The sequence below is a fragment of the Gopherus flavomarginatus genome, chromosome 4, assembly GCF_025201925.1.
Source record: "Gopherus flavomarginatus isolate rGopFla2 chromosome 4, rGopFla2.mat.asm, whole genome shotgun sequence".
In the NCBI taxonomy this organism is placed as follows: Eukaryota; Metazoa; Chordata; order Testudines; family Testudinidae; genus Gopherus; species Gopherus flavomarginatus.
This window is the reverse complement of record NC_066620.1, coordinates 3,461,184-3,486,872: the sequence shown is the minus strand read 5'-3', so window position 1 is coordinate 3,486,872 and position 25,689 is coordinate 3,461,184. Positions and strand designations below refer to the sequence as shown.

General features: G+C 52.9%; 1 protein-coding gene across 8 annotated transcripts in view; it reads right to left on the bottom strand.

The window, feature by feature from the left end:
* Positions 1-24,981, bottom strand: part of KLC4 (kinesin light chain 4) — a 54,862-nt gene extending 29,881 nt beyond the window's left edge. For 5 of the 8 annotated variants that reach the window (XM_050951201.1, XM_050951206.1, XM_050951207.1 and 2 more), the window contains exons 1-10: positions 24,870-24,981; positions 22,294-22,381; positions 21,729-21,774; positions 3,651-3,921; positions 3,184-3,414; positions 2,683-2,761; positions 2,264-2,489; positions 1,789-1,876; positions 1,142-1,243; positions 290-463 (exon numbers count right to left, since the gene is read on the bottom strand). In XM_050951201.1, coding sequence (XP_050807158.1) covers positions 290-463; positions 1,142-1,243; positions 1,789-1,876; positions 2,264-2,489; positions 2,683-2,761; positions 3,184-3,414; positions 3,651-3,899 — 1,149 coding nt within the window. In that variant the 5' untranslated portion in view covers positions 3,900-3,921; positions 21,729-21,774; positions 22,294-22,381; positions 24,870-24,981. Of the gene's footprint in view, positions 1-289; positions 464-1,141; positions 1,244-1,788; positions 1,877-2,263; positions 2,490-2,682; positions 2,762-3,183; positions 3,415-3,650; positions 3,922-5,278; positions 5,399-21,728; positions 21,775-22,293; positions 22,382-24,869 lie in introns of those variants that run through there. The other 3 variants (XM_050951202.1, XM_050951203.1, XM_050951205.1) reach the window with 3 other exon arrangements.
* Between the last annotated feature and the right edge of the window lie 708 nt (positions 24,982-25,689).

Genomic DNA, 25,689 nt, shown 5'->3' with positions numbered 1-25,689 from the left:
CTTTCAGGGTGCTTGGATCCTAGCTAGGATACCCTGAATTCCGCCCACACAGCCCCAAGCCCAAACTCAAAACTGCTTCCCTCCTGCCACTCCCTTCCTTTGTCCCCTTCCCGGGCACAGGTGTTGACCTTTCCCCTCCCTTACCTAGCTCAGGTTACAGGCTCCGGTATCGTCCATCCCCTAAAGTCCTCCCCTGCTCTCCCATTCCCCACACAGACAGCCCCTACTCCATCACACCCAGATGCCACCCTATGCCACCCAGACAGCCCCCCTCTCCCTGCAGACGCACCAAGTTGTTCTTCGTCTTGGCCACATTGGGGTCGTCATGGCCCAGGCGGCTCTCGTAGATCTCCAGTGCCCGGCGGTAGTAGTATTCCACCTCCTCGTACTTGCCCTGGTTCTGGCACAGCAGTGCCAGGTTGTTCAGCTGCTTGGCCACGTCTGGATGGTCTTTGCCTAGAACCTGGAGAAGCCAGAGAAGGGAGGCCTCAGACAGCAACCCCTTCCAGATCACTGCAGGCCCCATGGCTGCTCCTCCTTGGACTCCTGGGAATGCCCTACTCTACCGAGAGACACTCTAGCACACCAGCCCTTACCCAGCGCTCCCAGAACCTAAAAGGTAGGGAACAAGTAGACTCCAGCTGGTCCCTCAGGGGCATGGCCTGTAGCTACATGGTGGCCAAATGCCAGGGAGATTCAGAGAAAAGGTCCATCGGCAGTGAATGGAGATGGGGACCCTGGCACTACAAAACAAAGCTGGAGGCAGGAGAGCAGGTGGCAGAGGTCAGCGCACTCGGGGCAGGGGATAACTACAGGGACCTGCTAGATATTTTTCAGGGCATTGGGGACTCAGACTTTAAGGCCAGAAGGGACCATCACGATCATCTAGTCTGACCTCCCGCACACTGCAGGCCACAGAACCTCACCCAGCCACTGCTGTAATAGATCCCTCACCTCTGGCTGAGTTACTGAAGTCCTAGAATCATGAACTCATCTCCCTGTCCTCCCACCCAGGCTGACTGCTAGGAGGAGTTGGGGGAGGGCAATGCTGGTACCTTCTCCCAGATCTCAGGGCTGGGGAGCAGCCCATCAAGAGGGGCGAGGGTGTATACATGCACACATGGAGGGCTCAGGCAGGTACCTTCTCGCGGATCTCCAGGGCTCGCTTGCACAGCGGCTCTGCCTCCTTGTACTTTCCTCTCTTGCCATAAAGAACAGCCAGATTGTTGAGGGTCGCGGCCACCTACAGAACAAGCCCCACCCCACTGAAGTGAGAAGGAACCAGAAGGAATGTGCCTGGGGAGCAAGGCCACCCTGGTCCCTTTGCACTCACTATTGTAGCCACTGTGGTGAGGCACCACAGCAGCTTGGCAGCACACAGCAACGCTGCCCAGCTAGCTGGGCCAGGAAGCAGCAGCCTGGATCCAGCTGCAGGTGCCAGGCGCACTAAGGAAGCAGCACAGAGGTATCCAGGATGCCCAGGGTAAAACCCAAATTCCTCCCAGAAGTGCTGGAGTCAGGACTGGGACTGGATGTGCCCTCACCTGATCCCCTGGCATGGTGGAGAGAGGCAGAATGCCAAGGGGTGCTCCATGGCCAGTACCTGAGCCCCATTCCCTGCCACCTGGGGCTTTCCTTGGCAGACTGTTGTGCAATCAGTGAGCAGCCCAGCCACATGTATCACGGAGAATGGTGGGAGGGAACGTGACATGCTTCCTGCCCACCTGGCCCCCACTCCCCAGCCAGCAGGGGACATGTGCCCCCAGGGCCAGGGCAGCAGATACTCACTGCAGGGTGGTCTTTCCCCAGCGTCTTCTCGCGAATGGAGAGTGCGTCGTTCAGCAGATGGGCTGCCTCTTTGTATTTATTCTGATCCCTGCAGCACAAAGTCAGTGTATCACGGTGCAGGTCTAGAGTGCTGGGATTCTGAGCATGCGGCACCTGGGACAACAGTTCCCCCGGCAACCCTGCAGCCTTTTCCAATTCCCAATGAGCCTCACTAACCACAGCTCTCAGCCCATTCCAGCCTGCCCTCTCCCATCCCTCCCCATGCCCTACAGCTCTCCCCAAATCCCAGCCCTCCCATGGCTTTCTGTAAAGCCCACCCCAGGCTCATGGGGCCTGGGCTTCATGGCTATCACCTGACCCCAAGCAGTTTCCAAAGGAAGACTCTGCCAGATGCAGGAGCCGTACATTTGCCAGACTCCTGCACTGGTAGATGGGGAAGAAGTGGCAGGGCTCTGCTCCCCACTCCAACACTCACCTGTACACCAGCGCCAGGATGTTGAGCATGGTGGCCACATCGGGGTGGTCGTGGCCTGATGTCTTCTCCAGGTCCTCCAGTGCCTGCTTGCAGAGCGGCACAGCTACCTCGTAGCGCCCCTGCGAGGCGTACTGGATCACCAGGTTGTGGAGGGTACGCAGGCGTGCTGGGATCTCGTAGCCACCCTGCTGGGCGGCTGCCACCGCACTGCTGTGCTGGTGGGGCACTGCAAACACACACACGAGTAACCAGGCTGCTGGTGGGCACAGAGCACGGGCAGCACACCGCTTGGCCTCACAGCACCAGCCACGCTGGCTACCCACTCACCTCAAACCAGCCAGGGCTCTTATTACAGGCCCCAGCAGACAGACAACAGGAGAAGGTGTGAGGATGGGGTAGGGGGGACTGGAACCACTTACTTCCTGGGCCATGTTCCTCTTCTTCATTCGGGAACAGATCATCCAGGGAGTCCTTTGTGGAGTCCCCTTCCTTCTCCTCCTGGCAGTGGGAAGGGAAGAACCATCAGTGTAAAGTGCCAGCACCCTAGTAAGACAGCTCCCCACCCCACCATGTGCAGGGTCCAGTCCCCACTGAGGTGAGGCAGGTGCTCTCCCCCCCCATGGGCCCAGTCGCCTCATGGTCAGTGAGCCCACTCCCACCCCGAGTCTCACTCCCGGTCCTGGCAGCAGGGTCCCACATCACAGCTGGCTCCTTAGCAGACAGGCCCTGGTTCAGGCAGGTGAAAGCACATTCCCCTTTTGGGACTTGAGGAGTCCCAAGGGGCAGGACTGACACACACTGCCGGATGTCCAGGGCACAAGCCATGGAGGCTGGGCACTCCTGGAGGGCCCGTCTATCCCTCGGCTCAGCCCTGTGGGATAGCTCTGGGAGTTAGCGCCCCCTGCAGCAATGACTTTTACCGATGGTGAGACGTCCTCATCGTATTTCTTCAGCTGGTTCATGAACTCCAGGTGCTTCTTCTCCTCCTCCAGCTGGGCCACCGTTTGCTCACTGCGCTGCAGCTTCTGCTGGGTGTTGGCCAGCTCATCTCGCAGCCACTGGTTCTCCTGGCACAGTCTCCGCACCTGGGCACGCAGCTTCTGCTTCTCTGACTCCACTGCATTCAGGTGGCTGGACAGAGCCATCATTACCTGCACCAAGAGAGCCAACAGCAACATCATCAATCCAGCAGGAGAACCAGCACAGCCTCTCCCCAAGGCAGCCCCACATCTGCCTCTCCAGACAGAGGTTAGCCATTGCCAGGCTCAGCTCTAGCAGAGGATTCTGCAGCCCCTGGGGATGGCACAGTACTGTATCTGCCCTCTTACACCAGACCCCTGGGTGACCCCTACCCATGTGCTTGCTACCATGCCTCCCCGTCACTCACCTGAGCCTCCCCAAGCCCCAGCTCAATCATCTCCACCGACTTGCGAAGCAGATTGGATTTCTCATGCACCAGGTTGGCCTCCTCATCCTTCTTCAGACACTTGATGGTCTCCAGCAGGCTGTGCAGGATGGAGTTGTGCTCGTTCTTGAGGGCCTCCAACCCCTGCATCACCAGCTTGGTGTTGCAGATGATCTCCTCCTGGCTCAGCTTGTCCAGCTTCTCCTCCCTTGGGTACACCATTGTGGACATAGTCCTTCACCTACACGCCCGCCTAGCAACGAGAGAAGAGCAGAGCTTTGGTGAGTGTCAGAGCCTGGCCCAGGGGAGCTACAATGGCGCAAGATCCTAAGAGAGAAGCTGCTAAGAGCCCCACCCCCACAGACTAGTCAGAAGGGATACCAGGGACCAGGCCTCAGACGCTTTTGATTACCCCTCTCCTCTTTTCATCCCGTCTCCTTCAGGGAGGGGAGAACTTTTGGGGCCTACCCTCTTCTAAGAGGAGGGGGACATGGAGGGCCGTCTGCCACCTGCAGGAACAGCATGCGTGGGCAGGAGACAGAGCGCCAGCGTCAGAACTGACGCGCTCCTCTACGCCCCCACACCTTTGGCAGCTAAGAAAGCTGATTTAGCTGCCCTTTAAGAGCGGAGATAAATAACTGGCAGCTGGGCTTATGGTGAACACACCTCCCACTGAGAGAGCGCCAGTGGGAACCAGCGCAAAGAGGCACGAGGCACCTTGGCTGGGTAAGAAGAAAGGACAAAGGGAAGATAGAAAGAATCCAACCCGAAGTCTGTTGCTTCCTCGGCAGTGAATCCCCTAAGAAAGCACCTGCTGCAGGGCTGGGAGGCACTGACCTCGGCCAGCCTAAAAGCCTCACCACCCCCAGAACAAAGACATGCATTGGTCTGAGCCAGGGGAAAGGAGTACAGCGTGATGGACAGGATTGGGCACAAGCAAGGGGGGAAGACACCGCCAAGTTATTGAAGGCTGTTACACACAGGGAAATTTACTGCATTCCAACAGCAATACAACAGAACCACAACAGCTACACCGCCAGAACTCCCCAGGGAGATTCTTCTCTGGAATGACAGCAGCCTTTTTTCTGGGTAATTTGCCCTGCTGTCAGCCAAGGGACTGTTCTCAGCACAGGGCTCCTGGCACAAGTCACTCCATACCCCGTCTCTCTCTATGTGCAATGGGAGAATAAGAGCCCACCAACCTTTGCAGGGGAACTGTGAGAGTTACTGTTTATAGTGTGTCATTGTTACTGCTGGAGCCCTGCACAGGAGCCTTCCGTGCTGTTCCTGGCACAATGGGGACAGCATGCACTCTGCAGTCCTGAGCGTGAACGGACTAGGTGCAGGAAAAGCACCAGCACATTTGGCAACTGCAGTCCAGAGAGACCACCACACACTGCAAGTACTGTGCCCTGGCTGTCCCTCCCTGGCAGACCTGTAGGGTCTGGTCTCCGGCTCCCTCACACCCACTCCTCCTTTAGGTAGCGTCAAGGTGCAAGATAGCAACATACCGCCCCAGAGATCAGCCCCTTCACACTCCAGCCTGACCATCCCCCCTGCCTCCCCTAAGCCAGACAAGTGCCCTGGCCCCAGGCACATCCAATTCTTACCTCACTCAGTGTCCCTAGCTAGGGCTGGATTAGGGGCAGGGACCTAGTGCCAGTGCTGGGGCATGCAGCAGCAGCTGCTGGAGTCTGCCCACCAGCATTGCCTCTGCGGACATGGAGAGATACCAAGCAGGCAGTGCAACCTGGGCTCACATGACCCACTGGAAGGAAAGTGGCAGGTGGCCAGGGTATTACGCCAGCCAGAAGAGGGAGGTGTGAAGGGAGGGTGCTGGCGCCAGCCAGAAGAGGGAGGAGTGAAGGGAGGGTGCTGGCAGCAGATTTGCCTTTGTTCTGCTGTTAGGACCCACCTTTGTGTGTTATGGGCTCTTTGCTCAGCAACAGTCTCCTGCCTGTGTTTACAGCATAACAAGAAATCCTGCTCCAGGTGCAGCATGAGGGAACAAATCAAGTCTCTACAGAACTCCCACCCCAGCGGGCATACTCCCCTCAGCTCTCCAGGAGGCAGCTGCTCAAGATAGCCCCTGCCATCTAGGCCTCCAGTTCCCTGTGGTGGGGAGGGGTGCCCCAGAGGAGAGATGGTCACTGCAGCTGCAGGGACACAGCCCCAGGGACACTAGTTGCACACAGAAGTTGGAGAGGATCGCCCACCCACTGTGAGACAGTAAGTGGGAGGGGAAGAGAGGAGACTGGCAGTCACTGCTCTCGGAGACAGAGGAAGGCTGCAGAGTAGAAGGCTCTTGCACCAAGAGCACTGGGAGACGCTGAAGGGGCCTCGGCCTGTGAAGATGCTGGAGCACATCCATGGAGAGAGATTTTAAGGGGGCCTGGAACGAGGACTTTGCAGGGGGTGGATGTGCGGGTGGCTGCAGCAGCACTATGGATGCGCTGGAGAGCTAGGCCTCAGGGAAGCCACAGAGCAATGGTCATGAGGAGAGAAGGGTCCCAGCCAGGGTGGCATAGTGGTCAGGGAAAGGAGGAGACAGACAGATGTGCAGACGGTGGAGGCTAGGAAATGGGTCAGGCACAGATGCTGAGGCTTGGGGAAAGAAAGATGAGCTGACAGCAATTAAGTGACTGGAGAAGGAAGACGATTAGGTGGATAGGAGTGAGGTGAGTGAATGCAATGGAAGGAAATGGCAGATTCCTCATCTCTGGCCAGACAAACTGTGAGGGGCAGGTGAAATGGAGAATGTAGGGGAGTTAATGGCCTGGAAAAGGGAGCAAGGAATGCCAGCAGGTTGGGAGGGGAAAGAAGCTGGGCCTGCTCTACACTGAAAAGTGACATCTCTTGTAGTGTGAAAAGTGTACACCCCTGAGGGATGCAGTTAAGCTGACCTAACCCCACCTTCCATGGGCCTAGCGACTGCCTCGCGGAGAGGTGGATTATCTACAGCCATAGGAGACCCCTCCTGTTGCGAGTGTCTACACCAATAGTCCCCAAACTTTTTTAGTTGTGCCCTCCTTGCCTCTAATACAATCTGCCTGCCCCCTGCCCCAGGAGTCGTGGTTGGGTGCTGGGCCCGGGAGCAGGGCTGGGCCATGGCCAGGAGTCGGGCTGGGAGTGGGGCCCAGTGCTGTAACAAGGGCGAGGTGAGCGAGGCACTTGCCTCGGGCGCGCAAAACGGAGGGGCGCAGCTCTACCGTGATCGGCAGCACTTCGGTGGAAGCACTACTGCCACTGCTTCTTCAGTGGCGGGTCCCTGAGTCCCTGGCAGAGGGAAGGACCTACTGCCAAATTGAATGAAGCGGCGGCAGCAATTTGGCAGCAGGTCCTTCCCTCCAACAGGGACTCAGGGACCCGCCGCCGAATTGCCGAAGAGCCTGGAGCCGGCCCTTGCCTTGGGCACAAAAATTCCTTGTTACAGCTCTGGTGGGGCCAAACAGGGTGGTGCTCTCTCTGCCTCCCACTTCCCAGGGGCGCTGGCCCAGGTCCCACCACACACATCCAGAATATTCCTCCACAAATTCCTCCCCGAACATGCCCCATAGTTTGGGGTCTATACTGAAGCGCTTTAGCTGTAGCATGTTAAATGTAGACCAGCCCTTAGACTCTGCAGATTGGAAGGCAGCTCAGGAGAGTCACTGATGAGATTTCCAGCTCAGGGAAAGACAGTCAATGAAACATGGGCTGCCTGAAGGAATACAGCAGAGAGGGGCCTGCTGCTGCTGGAGCCCAGAGGGGGAAGTGTCCATCCCCCCAGCCATGACAATCTGAAGGAGGCACCCCCAGAAAAGGGCACCCCAAGCACAAGAATGGCAAGACAGTGCCACCTGAAGATGGCTTGGTCATTCTCTCCCAGCCCTGTCTCCACTAAATCCATGTTAGCCACAGCCTTGCGACTAAGTTACTAAGGTGGAGTTATAGTTGCTGCCACAAAACACAGGACTTCAGCCCAGGCTCAGACACGGGGAAACCAGGAAATGGGAATCACAGGCCTTCAGCGTGTGAGGGAGAAGAAACCCTTCCTCCAAAGGCTTCTCAGGGTGGTGGTGTAACCCTGGCCACTGGAGGTATTTAAGAACAGGTTGGAGAGACGTCAGGGACAGTCTAGGTTTACTTGGTCATGCCTCAGTGCTCTCAGAGGGCTGGACTTGACCTCTCAAGGTCCCTGCCAACCCTACATTTTACTCCTGGGGGAATTCTGCACCATTGCAAATGCACAGAATTTATGTCCCCCACAGATTTCTTTGCTTCTCCACAGAAAAATGACTTTCTGATGGGGAAGCCACAAGAGCGGTCCTTCGGCTCTCCCCAGCAATATGTTCTGGGTGCCCAGGGCAGCCACCAGAGAGGTCACTCACTGTAGGGCAAGGGGTAGAACTGGGCAAGACCCCGCTGGTGGCTCCTACCCTGAGCCGACCTCAGTTGCTAGTTCCAGCTGGGCTAGGCAGGACGGGACTTCCTGTTTCTCTGCACGGCATCCGAGGAAGAGTCAGATCCACCTCCAGATTTCTGCCCCAGCTGCAGGAAGCTCTGTAAGCTCCCTCCCCTGCTTCCTGAACTCATCACTCTTCAGCTACAGGGGGAGGGATCCCTGTACAGGGAGCTGCTCCCCTATCCACCCAGACCCCTTCATGCCCTGACCTTCCCACCGAGCCTCACCCTCCCACTGAGCCCCACTCCCCCAGCATGGGACCCCTGTTGAGCCCCCCACAGCCTCTACCGAGCTCTGCTCCCCCCACACTCAGACCCCTCCTCCCACTGAGCCCCAGCCACCTTCACCTGGATCCCCCTGCAGAGTCCCATTACCACTGCACCAAGCCCCTGTGTATCCAGATGCCCCCCACACTCTGATTCCCCACTGAGCCACCCGCACCCAGATCGCACCACACAGAACCTGCACAACCCATACCTGGATGGAGGGGCAGGGGCCTAGGGTGTTTCTGAGCCAGGCCTGGTCCCTGCGCTGTGTCAGGGTTGGGTGCAGCCTTACCGCTGAGTCCATGTCCCAAGGAGAGCTGCACAGTGATCTCCTGTGCTCCCCGGTGTGAGGCTGGAGCCTCCACATTTATTTGATAAATAAAATGGTCAGAATTTTAAAATACTGTGCACAGAATTTTTATTTTTTTTGGCACAGAATGCCCTCAGGAGTAACATTTCTATGATTTTAAGTGCTAAGTGGGAGCCTCAGCTGGTGAGTCAAATGGCGTTCACAACTCAAGGGAGTAAAACAGACCATTTGCGTGTTCCTTAAAGAGTCCCCTCCGGGAGAGCAAAGAACAGCCACCCCTACTACTAGACTGGCTGCTGGACTGCAGGCTCTGCTAAAGGGGGCAGCTTCTGAGAGGAGTCTCTGGATCCAAGCTTCCCCTGCTCCTTGCATGAGCAGATCAGCCTGTCTTTGCTAGATAAACTGAGGCAAAGGGAACCTTTTGGGATCCTGAAAGGGCTATACCATCCAGCACTGAGCATTTCCTAGTTTTCTACCAGGAGGAGCCTTGAGCCAGAACTGACACCCATGTGGGGTCGTGCAATTCCAGCTCTGAGCGCAGCAACGTCCCAGTAGTGCCCAGCCCAGTAATGTTTTCTGCTATACAGCATGCGAGCAACGCTGGCTGGCTGAAGCCCTGCCACCGGCTGGATTTACTCTCTCTGGCTGGGATAGTGAGTCTTTGCCAACAATATTGGATATTGCTCTGAGTCTCAGAGAGCATGGCCCAGGGATTTGTAGATACATCTCTGTATTAAGCATCTTCACATAACTTTCATATAATTTTGTATTATGCCTCTTCGTATAACCCTGTATTAAGTTATTTTGTATAACCCGGTATTAAGCTATTTTCATACAATTTTGTATCTAGTCTTTTGATATAGGAACTTTGTATCAGAGCCCTATATAGAAAAACTTATGTTAAGCCTTGGTATAATATTATAGCCCCTAAGGATAGTTAAAGTAGAAGAAAAATGTATTTTTGCTAGGAGTAGACTAAGATCTCCCCCCCACACACTCTTATAGACTCATAGACTCATAGGTCAGAAGGGACCAATCTGATCATCTAGTCTGACCTCCTGCACAAGGCAGGCCACAGAACCCCACCCATCCAATTTTATACAACCCCTATCCCAGGATTGAGTTTTTGAAATCCTCAAAAATGGTTTGAAGACCTCAAGCTGCAGAGACACCACCAGCAAGCGACCCGTGCCCCACGCTGCAGGGGAAGGCGAAAAACCTCCAGGGCACCTGCCAATCCGCCCTGGAGGAAAATTCCTTCCCGACCCCAAATATGGCGATCAGCTAAACCCTGAGCATGTGGGCAAGAGTCACCAGCCAGCACCCAAGAAGGAGTTCTCCGCAGCAACTCAGTACCCATCGCATGCAACATCTCCCCGCAGACCATTGAGCAGACCTGTCTGGTGGTAATTCAAGATCAATTGCCCAAATTAACGATCCTATCATAACATCCCCTCCATATACTTATCAAGCTTTGTCTTAAAGCCAGGAAAGTCTTTTGCCCCTACTACTTCCCTCGGAAGGCTATTCCAGAACTTCACTCCCCTAATGGTCAGAAACCTTCGTCTAATTTCAAGCCTAAACTTCCTAATATCCAGTTTATACCCATTCGTCCTCGTGGTTACATTAGTACTAAACTTAAATAATTCCTCTCCCTCCCTAACGTTAACCCCCTTGATATATTTATATAGGGCGAGCATATCCCCCCTCAGCCTTCTTTTGGCCAGGCTAAACAAGCCAAGCTCTTTGAGTCTCCTTTCATAAGGCAGTTTTTCCATTCCTCGGATCATCCTCGTAGCCCGTCTCTGAACCTGTTCCAGTTTGAATTCATCCTTCTTGAACATGGGACACCAGAACTGCACACAGTATTCCAGATGGGGTCTCACCAACGCCGTATACAACAATTAATCAATTGCCCTGTTGAATGAACTGTGAATGAGCAAGGTGTGGAAGGCAGCACCTCCAGCCAGTTGCAACCCTTGGAGAGGGGATGGAAGCCAGACCCAAGGACAATAAAATGTGTCAAGTAGGCTCATTAAAAAAAAGCAGACATATTGACGGCCCCGGCAGCGGGGGAGGGAGGGGTTAAAAGCAAGCACCTTCTTTTGGAAACACCCAGAAGAAAGCAGGACAAAGGACCAAGGGACATAGGCCTTGTCTACACCACAAAGTTGCAGCGCTGGTGAGGGGGTTACAGCGCTGCAACTTAGGAGGTGTACACATCTGCAGGGCATTACCAGCGCTGCAACTCCCTGTCTGCAGCGCTGGCCATACACCCGGTCGAACCTCGGGTGTACAGGATCCAGCGCTGGTCATCAGGTGTAGACACTCACCAGCGTTTTTCTTGACCTCCGTGGAATAAGCAGGTATCCCAGCATACCTGAGGAAGCCTCTCTGGTAATCAAGCAGGTATCCTTCCCCGCGGTGTGCTCTCGCGTTCCCCGAACAAGGAGACCTGCTTGCGGGGGGGTTCGGGGAACGTGAGAGCAAACCGCGGGGAAGGAGACCTGCTTGCGGGGGGGTTCGGGGAACGCGGGAGCAAACTGGGGAAGGAGACCTGCTTGCGGGGAGGTTCGGGGAACGCGAGAGCAAACCGCGGGGAAGGAGACCTGCTTGCGAGGGGGTTCGGGGAACGCGAGAGCAAACCGCGGGGAAGGAGACCTGCTTGCGAGGGGGTTCGGGGAACGCGAGAGCAAACCGCGGGGAAGGAGACCTGCTTGCGAGGGGGTTCGGGGAACGCGAGAGCAAACCGCGGGGAAGGAGACCTGCTTGCGCGGGGGTTCGGGGACCGCGAGAGCAAACCGCGGGGAAGGAGACCTGCTTGCGAGGGGGTTCGGGGAACGCGAGAGCAAACCGCGGGGAAGGAGACCTGCTTGCAGGGGGGTTCGGGGAACGCGAGAGCAAACCGCGGGGAAGGAGACCTGCTTGCAGGGGGGTTCGGGGAACGCGGGAGCAAACCGCGGGGAAGGAGACCTGCTTGCGGGGGGGTTCGGGGAACGCGAGAGCAAACCGCGGGGAAGGAGACCTGCTTGCGGGGGGGGTTCGGGGAACGCGAGAGCAAACCGCGGGAAAGGAGACCTGCTTCCCCGCGGTTTGCTCTCGCGTTCCCCGAACCCCCCTGCAAGCCGCCCAACAGCGCTGCAGTGTGGCCACATCTAACACCACTTGCAGCGCTGGTTGCTGTAAGTGTGGCCACTCTGCAGCGCTGGCCCTATACAGCTGTACTAATACAGCTGTAACAACCAGCGCTGCAAAATTGTAGATGTAGACATACCCACAGACACAGATTTAGAATCTGGTTCAGATTTGCATGAGACGGAAGCTGCTATAAATGTGAGGTGTCTTGCAGAGCACCCCGGGTCTTGTCTTGTCAACATGGGAGCATCAATCTGGATCAGCAGAAGCCCAGCTCCACCCCCTCCCCCATCTAACTCACCTGGCCAGTAAAGTTAGAGGGAGCAACTAATTGGTAACAACAACAAGACGGCATGTGCTTGTGAGTGTAATATATCATATGCATAAGATACGGTGTTAACTAATACACGTATTACTAATAAATGTGGTGTTTTCCCTTATTCCCCCTGAAAAGATCCTGTGCAGCACTTTAAGTACAACAGATTGTCCCCGCCCACAGTGCTCCAGAAACAGCCCCACTGCAAAGGCCTGTGCATACGCAGACTATTGGAGCCACCATCTCAGCAGAGGCAAGCCCCTGGTCACTGCTGACCATTAGGATGTTATCCCAGACACCACCCTGGACCCAGACCCATCCCGTCCCCAGACACCCCACTCCCCTGGGGTGCAGTGATAAGAGAATGGGGAGCGATGCAAGGGATGGATAGTGCTGTGACCCAGGGAGATGGCAGCTCCAGGCACCATCTGATTGATCCTATGCTCAGATAAGAACAAAAATCATCACACAAAGCACACACAAGCCCACAATGTGAGTGCACACCCAGCACACACATACGTACAGGTGCAACAAGAGTCATTGGGAAGGGGCAATCTCTTCCCAGCCATCACAGGCTCTTCACACCCTAATAAGCCTCCCCGCAAAGACCTTATGAACAAGGGCAGAGCATTCTTCTCTCCAGGCTCCCCACACCACTTTGTCCACAGTCCTCTGCTCTGCAGGACTCCTGTCTCTCATTCCCAGCACAGTTCCAACCCTCCCAACTAACCCAGTCCCCCAGCTCAGTGCTAGGGGTTCCCTGCACTCCCTCCCACGCCCCTCACTTTTCTTATCCATCACCAGTGATTACAATTATCCCAGTTTACAGAGAAGGAATTTAGGCAAAGAGAGGTTAAGGATAAAGTTAGTGACCACCTCCTGATATTTGGGCTTAAGTGGCTTGCCCACCATAGCATGGGAAGTCTGTGTCACAGCAAGAGACACCTCATCTTCCCTGGGTCCCAGATTAGTGCCCTAACTACAGGATCAGTGCTTCTCTTCCTGCAGCTTCCCTCCTCCTCTACCCAGGAAGTCTACCACCTGGGAACTAATTGCTAGGCTAGTCCAGCTGGCTAGAAGTGGTGTGGTGGAGCATCCCTATTGCACAGCCAAGCAGAGATTTGGCCTACTCTTTCTGAGAGGCAGCATGTCCTAGTGATTGTTCTGCAATACGCGTGCTAGTCCTGGCTCAGCCAGAAGCAGCTTTGTGAAATCTCTGCTGTCCTCATTTGTGGCACAGGCTGAAAGATACTTGGGGTAAGTAAGTGTATGTTGTATGTTTCACTGTCAGGGCTGGCCTACATAAGAACCTACTACTGCTACCAGGTAAAGACATTACTCTTTTAGCTCAGGGGAACCTCCCACCCCATGGGGCTGGAGGTCCTGGGGGAGGTCACATCCCTGTCAAGAAACAATCCTCAGTTATCTGTCTGAGGTTTGACAGGATCAGGCCCAGTATTATAAAAGTTACTATTTATTTGGGAACCCTGATGTACCTTGCAACCTTCACACTTTATTACAAATACAGAAGCGTTCCTAGTTTAATAGTACATTTAGCAAAAATCACAAACCCTCTAACCCAGCAAGGTAGATAGTGATAATACAGAATGTACATCTGTACATCCATACACTCACACCACCCCTGGCAGGGCACAAAATGTTCTGAAATGTTAACCATTATCTTCCTCATCACCATCACCGTCCTCCTCAGCACCAGTGAGGATCATTCTGGCACCTCCCAAGGGCTACATCTCTTACTCCTCCTGCTCACAGGCTGGGATACAACTTGTGTAATATGTTACGCTGACACTGCTATGTCTAATATATATTCAGGAGGAGTTTCTCCCCTCTCTCATTTGTATTTAATCATCCTACTAATGTTGGGGTGCCCTTCTCCTATAGTTTGGTATATTAATGATCTCAACTTATATGCATCATTGCCAGGGAACTCTTGTGGTCAGACATCCACAGATGTTCCCATCCTAAAATACTGAAAAGTTGGTGTTAGCTCATGTTCCTGTGGTTGGCTGGTATCATTATGGACAAACTTTCCCCTTAAACACTTTATTCCCAGTCCCCCAAAACTTAGGGCCAGGCCATTTATCTGTGCCAAAGTTCACAGACCTCAAGCCTTATGCTAACTGCTGAAGCCAATGTCTTACAGGAGACAGGCCTGTAGGTTCCCTGCATTACTGCTGAATAAAATAAATACTAAAACTAGCTCTATGGGCTACAACGAGGAGCTGGAGCTCTGCCAGGATGGCTAGCAACTTGCCACCTCCCTGAAGTTTTAAAAGGCAAATCAAGCTGTGTGTTTCTAGTGTTAGCCTGCAGCTTGGCACCATGTGCTCAGTCAGTGAGGGCTGGCCAGAGACACATGCACCTCCTTTTCCTCTAGGTGTGGGCAAACCAATTGCAAGACTCTTGCAACTTAGAGCAGCCTAAAGTTTTCAGTCTCAGGCACCTTTTGGTCAAATGACTTCAGATTTTCTCCCTACTCCCATCCCAGCCCTTGAGCTGAACAGTCCATTTCCAGGCTTAGCCACTGTTTAAAACCAAACTTGGCAACTTCCAAATCCACAAAGGGAGCCCGCCCCTGCCCTGTCCCCACCAACGTATCCGTAAACAGCACTTCTCCCTTCTACTGTCCTTTGCATCACGGGATCTTAATGCATTTCAGACTCCGTTTTATAGAGGGAAAAGACAACACAGAAGGGGAAGAGACGTGTCTCACAGACAGGCACAGCTGGGAAGAGAGTCAAGGAATCCTGACCCAGAGCACCCCCTGGGCATTCTAGCCCTGAGCTGAACATACAGAGCTCTGTACCACTTCAAGCTTTTCTGGTCCTGAGCTCCACCAGCTCTGTATAGGTAACTCAATCCTGGCTTGCAATAACTCCTCCTATTCCTCAACTGAGCTGCACAGCAGCCCCTGCTATTCTAGACCTGGCCTCCTTCCATACAGCTCTGCTACTCCATTACACAGACACAGACCTCTGCCACTGTGCTGGTTATTTAGAAGTGTCTATCCATGCCAAACTTTGATGCTAGTCTAGCTGAGCAACTCCAGTTGCACATACAAAGGGAACACCAGTGGCATGCTGGGGCTTAGCTGGAGGGTAGGAGAGCTCTCAGCAGCACCACACTTAGCTACTCTACGGTAGAGCCCAATGCTGAACACTGGGTCACAGCCTAGCCAGAGATCTGCTCAGCACCTAGCTGTGTCCAACAGGAAGAGGCTCCCCCTTACAGCTTTCCGAGTGCTGGCTGGTACACAGCCTTCCAGACAGTACTGGAGCTCTATGGCAACAGGTGCTAATGTCAAGCTCGCTGTGAGCGGCTGCTGTACGCAAGCTCAAGATAAAACCTTCCCTGCACCCTCACTGCTGATAAGGGCATTGTGTGCTCTGTGTCTGGGCAGGCAAAGCTTTCCCAAGGTTCCTTTGTGGGGCAAAGCAGCTTCAAAGAGGAGGGCAGGCATCTGAGCTCACCCTTCAAGATGAGGGAGCCCCAGCTGAGCAGCTTTGGGACAGAGACACCCCAGTGGCTGAGGGAGGGACAGGGAAGAGTGCATTTAAGGTGTGAGATTCCAGGACAATCCTAGGCTTGCCTACACTAGAATTTAGCTAACACTTGCTGACTAGGAAGCCTAGTGCAGACAAAAGCACAGTGCCTGTAGTGTGTGCTGAGCAGGTCAAGTTAGAGATTCACTTTCCCTTCCGCTAGGAAGGGAAACATGGGCCTGCTTCCTGGGTACGGGCAGGGGGTACTTTAGTGGAGGTTTTCATACAAAGGAGTCTGTTGAAATCTGTTACTGCTGCTCAGCCCCTGAGGAACTCCTGAGGTGGTGCACATTGATACTAACTCCACAAGAAGAAAGAGGGGCCTCCCGGCTGTACAGAGATTAGCAGGAAGTCTAGGGCCTCTAATAGCCTTCTCTGGATTACTCCTGGCACCACTCACAAGATCAGCTGAGCTGGGGCACTATAGGGTCTCCTCGAGGTGGCAGTACAGAGAGGAAGTTTCACGTCCTTCAGGCAGGATATCTCTTGGGGACAGGCAGACCTGAGAGTGGGGGATCCCTCTAGAATACTTATACCACATTCCTCACCACGATAAGAGCAGTCACCCCTTTGCCAAAAGGGAGCCAGGCTGGTGGTCTTAGGAATCCCTCTCCCCAGGCCCATTAGTTACATGACACACTGAGAAGCAAAAAGCCTGCGAGAACCCAGGAAGGAAGAACTGCTGAGAACAATATTGCCTTATCCAGTAGCGAAGGGCTACGGTTCAGGCATTCAGCTCGACAACTTTCCATTGTGAGGTGGAGTGAACGCACTGCCACTGAGCTTGGAGCAGACACCACTAGCAGCGAGGTGCCCCAGGGAAAGGGCAAAGAGGAAGAGATACTTGCTCAGTAAGCTGTCCAACACATGCTCTGGGTTTCTCCATCAGGATCTGATCCATCCCATTTTCTTTTCTCCCCATACCACACTCATCACCACTCACTGAGTTGCTTCCAATAGCGCGTTAAGCAATGTGACTACATGTCACATGTGGTCTGTTCTCTCATCCTCTCTCCAGAGGGAGAAGAGTGTGCAGGGGGAAGGGGAGGGGAAGAGGGTTGTTAGCAACAGATATTTGTGTGTGTTTTTAAATTAGAAGAGACAGGTCAAATAAATGTGCCCTGTACTTGGAGCAGAAAGTGGTGAGGTTTGTGCTGGTCCTTAGTTTTTGGGGGAGTTTATTGCAGTCTGTAAGGTAGGAGCGGGGTCCTAGAGCCCAGGCTCCAGTCCAAGACCAAACATCTACACCACCATTAAACATCTCCTTAGCCCGACTCTAAGTCGGGTGGCACAGACCAGCTCCAGGTATCTAACTGCAGTACAGACATGCCCTTAGCATCCAAAATGAGAAAGCTGGAAGATGTGCTTATCGCTTTCCTGCCCTGAGGTATGTCAGGCTGTGTACGAGTTTCTAAGGGGAAAGAGCTGGGAAACCCATTGCTTGGACATTTGAAACCAGAGTAGCCACTGCACTAGAAAGCACCCAGTCAGGGTGGATAGATGACATCCATAGAGTCTAAGGGCTTGACTACACTCAAAACTCCAAAGCACTGCCACAGGAGCGCTCCCACGGCAGCGCTTTGAAGTGCGAGGGTGGTTGTGGCGCCAGAGCTGGGAGAGAGCTCTCCCAGCGCTGCAGGTACTCCACCTCCCCGTGGGGATTAGCTTGCCGCGCTCCCAGCCCTGGGGGCCGCGCTCCCAGCCCTGGGGGCCGCGCTCCCAGCCCTGGGGGCCGCGCTCCCAGCCCTGGGGGCCGCGCTCCCAGCCCTGGGGGCCGCGCTCCCAGCCCTGGGGGCCGCGCTCCCAGCCCTGGGGCACTGTTTACACTGGCGCTTTGCAGCGCTGTAACTTGCTGCGCTCAGGGGGGTGTTTTTTCACACCCTTGAGCGAGAAAGTTGCAGTGCTGTAAAGCGCCAGTGTAGCCAAAGGCCTAAGGCCAGAAGTGACCATTATGACTATCTAGTGACTAGTCTGACCTCCTGCATAATACAGGTCATAGGACTTCCCTGAATTCTTGTGTGTTGGAATTAGAGCACAGCTTTTAGGAGAAACAGCCAATCTTGATTTTAAAATTACCAGTGATGGAGAATCCATTACAACCATAGGCAAGTTGTTCGAATGGTTAATTACCCTCACTTACAATTTTGCATCATATTTCCAGTCTGAGTTTGTCTAGCTTTAACTTCCAGCTATTGGATCTTGTTAGACCTTTGTCTGCTAGACTGGAGAGCCAATTATAATGTTTTTGTTCTTCATGCAAATATTTGTAAACTGATCAAGTCACGCCTTTACTTTTTCTTCATAAAGCTAAAGAGATTCAGCTCCTTGAGTCTACCATTACAAGGCATGTCTTTCAATCCTTTAAATCATTCTCGTGGCTCTTTTCTTACTACAACGTTGATTAGAAACAACCAATCCAATGAACCATCTATGAATAATACCTCCTCAGTTTTCAACAAAATGTTACAATAGACTGAAAAAATTCATATATATCTAGCACACTAAAGTAGTTTTACTTAACTAATATAAATGAGGAAGTGTTTTTGTCCAGTTTTTATTTAATTCACATTTTCATCTAATAGAGCATGAAACAATTCACAAAATGAGATTAATCTAGTAAATACGTCATACACCTTAGTAAAAAAAATCAAAATTAAAGAATCTGATAAATGTGAAGTAAGCATATAATTGCTTACACTAGATTTATACACATTTACTTATCCTCCTGCTTAGCAAAAAGAAATGTAGTGTAAAGACTATATTTAGTTCATATTTTAATGGTTACCAACCAATAAGAATTAACACCTCTTTAGGAAGATATTTAAAAAGAGTACAAAAGCAAGATAAGGTTAAAAAAAACTGATGAATTAACTCAAGATTTCCTGCTTGAAAATTTAAATCATTATTAAAAATGGGTGATTTAAGTCAACCCACCCTGCAAATACAGTGGTAATACAACCACTTTCTTCTACTTGATGGGCCCTAATAGTTTGTTCCATCCTGAATTTCCAGGACATGGTATCAGATGCTGTGAGACTAGATAAAACAATGGGATACAGGGACCCCTGGGTGCTCAGATGTTATGGTGATGGGAGACATAGCAGTATGTAGAGAGAGATGGCTGTCACCATTAACATACTTACAAATACCTTTGTAAATGATTCACTTTACTGGCTTCCCAGATATTCTGGTGCCCAGTATGTAGGAGGTGTTAACAGTGTTGCCTATGCAAGTAGCAACATTTTGCAATATAGTGACTGCCTTTGATGAGGTAGCAGATGGGGACGGGCTGGGACTGTATTTATACATAAGAGGCCATGGATTCTAGTGAACAAGTAACATGACAAGATGATTAGGTGATGGGGGAAAGGCAAGTCAATTTAGCTGTATACCCCACACAAGAGAAAAGTAACTGATTCTCTGCTGAGAATAAGTGACAAGGGGCCTCGGATGTTCATCCTAGGGAGAGACTTGGGCCCTTTTTAAGGCAAACTGAGGTTTTAAGGGTTTATTTTCATAATAATAATTTAGGTCTTGTTTACCTGAGGACTACCTAGTTAAACAGTAGGGTTATGACATCACTAACACTAGGGAAGCAGAGTCTGACTGGTCCAAAGCAGGGATTTTCTTTTCCCAGCCATTTCAAATTATTTTGTTAGTATCAACCAAAACACAAACACTTGGGATAAAAGGCCTCTGTGTACAAAATTCCCCACACCTCTAATTAAGTGGTGAGAGAGCTCCTTGACTACAGCTGAGACCCTGCCCCCAGGGACACTACAGAAAAACAAGACCTGACACTTTGGACATTTTTAAAGGAAAGGCAGAAGATAAAGAAAAGTTTTTTAGAAAGCAGACAGATTTCTAGGCTCTGAAATTATCACTGAGAAGCAAAAGAACATGGCACATTCTCTCATGCTTTGTCCCGTGGCAGAGACACAGGGATCTTTCCCAACAGACAAAGAAAATCCCCTTGTATGCCACACAGTCCATTGCTGGAGGCCAGCACAAGGGTGTTCCTACTGTACATTTACCAGGATTGTCTAATCTAGCTTGGAATCTCCCAAAAGGAGGCTTCCAGTCTAGCTCACCGCAAAAGCATGAGCAAGTATAGTCCTTTGTTACAGGAAGGTGCAGAGCCAGCCAGCCCTCCCTCCTTCCCCAGGATGTGACTCATCCCACCCCCACCCTGCACTAGAAAGGAGTGGTACCTGGATTCCTGCAGAAGCCTGTCAGGTGTTAGCATTCCTACTCCCAGGGATGTTGTGGTCACCGGAGGACTGCAGGATGCAGTCACATACACCAAGATGATAGCATCTGCTGCTACTCTGACCTCCCTTCACACAGACACAGACATTAGGCAGCTCAGCAACCAACCTCCCCCTAGTGCAGTGGGTTGGGGAGGAGGTGCAGCCAGGCTACAGAGAAACCATCAAGATTCTCCTGGGAGCACAAGAAGGTTTTCTCCAGCATTGTTCAGTCATCAGCATGGTGTGCCAAACCCACACAGGCTTCTGCCTCTGGGAGACAGTGGAAATCCCAGCAAGCAGAGCATAGCACAGCGGCAAGCTGTCACCATATACCAAGAGGGTTCTGCCCTACACTTATGATCAAAGCTTCCTGCCTTGCTGTTCTCTGGAGTAGGATCCTAGAGACAGCACCTGGCCCAGAGTGCTGATGCCACCACCTTCTCCCTCTGCCCCCAACAGGCGACCAAGGATTTGCTGGGTTTCAGTGAGACATTCAGTCATCAACCCTGTTTGGAATCACACTCATCTACATTCTCAGTGCGAGCCGTTCCCTAGCCTCTCAGGCCAAACATATGGAGCTTAAGGGACTCTCAAATTAGCAATAGCTCCCTCTGGTACTGCAGTTATTAGCTATTTGCATAGCAGTAGCACCTAGGGCCTGCAGTGCTAGGCACTGCATACGCACAGAACAAGAGACAGACCCTGCCCAGAGTTCACAGTCTGACTAGACAAGGTGGCCATACAATCACTGACAGGCTGACATCCACCAGACTGCCAGGAAGCACAGCTTGGCGGTTCGTTTTTGTTCTCAGCCATCCTGCTCAAAGGTGCCCGCCCTTCAGCCTAGTCCACCTGCACAAAAACAACCCCATTCATGGGGAAAAATGAGCAGGGTCATTGTAACACACCTTAAAATGGCTCCCTAGTCTGTGCTCTCTCCCTCACTCCACTGGTGGAGCTATGTGGCCTGCAGCCTCAGGGTTCTGGCCCTGTCCTATGTAGTGTCCCTGGGGAAGAGGGAAGGAGCCAAGCACAATGCTTTCTACATCCTGCTTCTGCAGGGCATCAATAAGGAATATTATCATTCACTCTCCCCTGCTGAATGTTTGTTATACCCACTTCTTGTGCCTTGTCTCAAAGTTGTGTTTTCACCATGATATACCTAACGCACATTTGCCAACTCACTGCAGAATCCTAGTAAAGACAAGCCACTATAGTTTTACCACGATGTAATGCGGTGAGGGCAAACCAGGGCAGAGGTGCAGAGCTGATCCTACCTTGCTACATCACAGTAAACACTCCAGCATCTCAGCTCCACTAGGGCTCCAAAGAAACACAGCAAACATTCACTAGTTCTCACTGTAAAACCCGCCTTTTCTGGCAGTGAAGACATGGCCTAGCTAGACTGTCAGATCCTCAGGCCGGGGATTGACTGTGTACAGCACACTGCACAACAACTGTTTCTACCCCGGAAACATTTCCTCTCAGGACAGGCTCCCCCACCCCTTGGCACTTTACCTTTTGTAAAGGGAAAATGCACACCCGAGGGTAAGGAATCCACCTGTCTCTCTGGGGCTAGGAGCTTTACTCATGCATCAGATGGGGCTGACTTTCACTCAGTCTGGAGAAGAAATACCTAGTAAATTCTAAAGTACAAGGCAAGTCTTGTTACTGTGCCTCTGCCAAGCCAAAGGAACCTTTTCTTGATTAGGAGTAAATATTAACTCTGCCCTGCGCTTCTAAGGAAGCTCAAGTCCAGCCCCACCTGTACCTTACCCAGAGAGTTGCAGCCGCTCCAGCAGTTAACAAGAGTCCAGAGTCCCTGTGAACAAACACACCTGTTGCTTAGAATTAAGGCTGTTTTACTGTGCGGACAGCAAGCAGCACTACTGTTACAACCTAGGCCTTTACTAATACAGATGTTAACAGGGAAGACACACCTACTCCTCAGTTCATACAATCTCTGAAACAGAGGTTTATATGTTAAATTGCACTATTTCCCAAACAAGCTTAATACCACATGCCTGCCCCTCCTCAACCTTCAGACCAGGAACTCTGACACCTGCCTCTATTCCAGCATGGACTGCAAGCCATTACCCACCCCAGCCTCACATGGCCACAGAGCATCCTCCAGTTAATCTGCACATTACTAGCCAGATGTCAACACCCTGCCTCCATATGCAGAGCAAATGCCTCCGCCATGCCCTTCTCAACTACCCACTACATCCAAAAGACCATCATTTCACAACTCATTCTCCAGACCCTGCCCAGAAACAACATCATCTACCAAGTCCCACTACACCTTTCCTATGTACCCTCTCATTCAAGTGAAAGTTCTTACCTTCCAGAGGGAGGCCACCTTCCACCAAACCTCTCTCTATGCATAGCATGCAGATCTGAATACCCTGCTCATCAAAGCAGGCAGGTACCTTGGCACAGAGGAGAGAAGGGAGTCAGTGTGGTCATCAAGTGGGTATTTTCATTTGCAGTCAGTTATTTCAAGAGAACTTCTGAGGTTGTGTTTATGACCAGGGTTAATGTTATCAGAAGACACAGAGGGGGGCATTAGGACCTAGACAGAGATGGAGCATCCCGGTTAGATGGATGGCTACATGGCACCAGAGCCAAGGGCTGGGAATTTTTAAAGCCTGCAGTATGATCTTACACAGATTTGTGGAGATTTTAGCGCCCTCATTCCATCCCTCCATGGGAAAAAGGGGAAATCTATAAAGGTTTTACAAAATGAAACAACACCCCAGTACATAATGTATAGGATTAATTCTTCAAACACAAACAAGCACACAAGGCCAAATGCTGCACCATGCCACTCTCCTGCAGACTTTGTAGTGTCCAGGATCAGCATCTACAGGGGTATTAGCTAACAACAGTTAACTGGCACTCAATTAACTTGAATTACAATGCAGACAAACCCAAAGCAGACAGCTCTCTGTCAGCAAAACTTCTTACTCTGACAACTAAATTCCATCTCTGCTGTTCCCTCCCCAATCTCAGAAATGCTTCTTTAACTATGGACCCATCCCAGAATAGCCCTGCCTTCTTCTGTGCAACTCCTCAGCAGGCCATCCACAGCCTGCAGCCTCTAGTTTCCTCAGTGCTGGCCCTGTTCCCCCATCCCTCTGCTGTGCAGAAGGAACACAGCCAGTAGACATGCACCTCTGGAAGGACAGAGCAGGGGTTTTACTAAAGGGGAGCAGTAGCTTAAATGGGGGAACATGGCTGGGAAATGTCATGGAACACAAAAGGGGCAAAAATTGCAGTCCCTGAAAGCTACCCAAAGCTGGCTTCCAGCTAAGGCATTGCCATGCAGAAGCCTGGAGGTGGGGTTGATTTCAGGAACTCTCAGACAGCAAATAAGAGATTTGACTGACTGCTGTCAGAGTGGAGTATGTTGATTGTTTCATTATGTTGTGTCCACCCTGCCTCCCAATCAATCAAGTCTGCTCTGATTCAGTTGACCAGGATTCTTGTAAGCATCTGGGGTAAGGTAACACTGATTGTTGCCTTCCCAACAATCAAAGGAGCCTCAAAGTTCTCTTCAATCAGGAGGTCCAATTGGCATAAATTTTCTACTGAGTATTAGTTTAGACAAGTAGAGGACAAAGTGAGACACAGTGTGTGGATCACCACACTTCAACAGCAGCAGAATACTCTGCCCCAGCTTGAATTCAGGACTTTGATCCTACACAGACCTGGACCCTCATCACAGGTTTCATACCCAGCTCTGCCTTCACTGATAATTAAGGCCCTTGCTAAGCCACACACAAAGTAGGCCCGGTGAAGGGCCTGGTTACTTACGTGCCTTTGCCAGACCCTCCTTGCCATCCTAGCATGGCACTGGCCAAGTGCCCCCTGCACAGGGTGACCAGACAGCAAGTGTGAAAAATCAGGACAGGGGTGGGAGTAATAGGTACCTATAGAAGAAAACACCCCAAATATTGGGACTGTCCCTATAAAATGGGGACATCTGGTCACCCTACCCCTGCAGTTAGGCTGCAGAAAGACCCTGTGCTTTAGGGCTGCCTGCCCTGGACCTGTCATCACAAAGCATTGACTAACATGGTTTGCCATATATCGAGTAACCAGATATCTACCTGCCCTTAAGTCAGACCCTTTCCTAAGTTAGGAAGATTCCTCCCTACAACACTAGTTCTGCCTCAGGTCAAACTTTAAGATGCTGGCTATGGAAGAGACCTGTTAGGTCCCATCTAGTCCACTGCCAGGGCAGGACTAGGCTCTGCCTTGAGAGCTTTGTCCAGTCTAGTTTTAAGCATTCCAAACAGGAGTGTTCCCTCTTCCATGGGGACGTCATTGACTGGAGCTCCTGCCTGCTAGGACGCCCTCCCTCGCAGTCACTACATCCTCCTGCCCTGCGCCCCATAGCTCCTGGCCACATGCCCCGATGCCGTGTCCATGGTCAGGCCAGAGGCCAGTGGCAGGGCTAGGAAGGGAACAGAGCCCAGTGCCCTTTGCGTGGCACCGCGACTGGCACGATTCCCGCTCTCTGATCCCTTAACAGGGTCCCTGCCTGCCGGCCATTGCTGCCCCCCATGACACCGGGTCTCTCCCGGGGCGGTGCCGCGAGCGGGGAGTTTCTGCCCCGGCAGGGGCACCCCGGGCACCTGTCAGGGCTGCTCGGGGCCGGCCGGGCCCGTTCGCGACACGGCCTCGCCCCCCGCCCAGCGGCGCCCTCTGCCGCCTACCCGCCGCCCGGACCCCGCCCCCCGCGGCGCCGGTTCCAGGCCGCTCGGGCCGGGCCGGGCCAGACCGAGGCCCCCGGGCCTGTCAGCGCCCCAGGCCCGCGGCTGGCACGGGCGGGCCGGCAGCAGCCCGGCGGTGAGGGCGGGGACTCGGGCCGCCGGTCCCGGGCGGGGGCGGGGGCGGGGCTGCCTCACTCACCCCCCACTCGGCGGGGCCCGCTGGCTCCAACCGTCCCCTCCGCGCAGCCGGGCCGGGCCCTTTAAATCCAACTCGATCGCCTCAGCCCGGCAGCCGCTTCCCACAATGCCCCGCGGGGCACGTGACGTGCCCTAGCAACCGCCCCGCCCCCCGGGCGCGCGCCCCGCGGCGCTGTGGGGCGGTCCCCTGCCGTGGTGAGAGCCCAGCGGGGCGGGGCGGGCTGCCCGCTCCCTGACCCCCAGGGGCCCTGAGCGGCCTGGCCACGCGGCCCTGGACCGGGGGTGTAGGGGGGTCCTGGGAACCAACCGGTAACCCCGGTGTATGGTGCGGAGCGCCTGCCGCCGGGCTGATAGGTCACCGGGCGCAGCGCGCCGCAGAGCATCGTTCGGGGGAAGTAGGGCCCCTCAAGCCCGCTCGCTGCGGGGCTGTGCGAAGAGACGACAAACTGGGAGGACGGTGCGCTGGTGTGGACGCAGCGTGCGGAAGTCCAAGCGTGTCCTCTGATGGAGTCCCACGAGACACGGGTTTAAAATAAAGCGCGGTCTGTGCGGATTGTGGTTTATATTTAATGGATCGAAAGCTGGCTGACTGATCGATCTCAGCAAGGAATTGTGAAGGAATCATTGCTGGGGGGGTACCACACAGATCGGTTCTTGGCCTAATGCTGCTTAATATTTTGATCAAAGATCTGAAAGTAAATATAAAATCGGTGCTGATGAAATGTGCAGATGACACACATGCTGTCAGAATGGTATATAATTATAAGGACAGGGCGGTCATACAGAGACAGCAGGGTCACTTGGTAACTTGGGCCTATTCA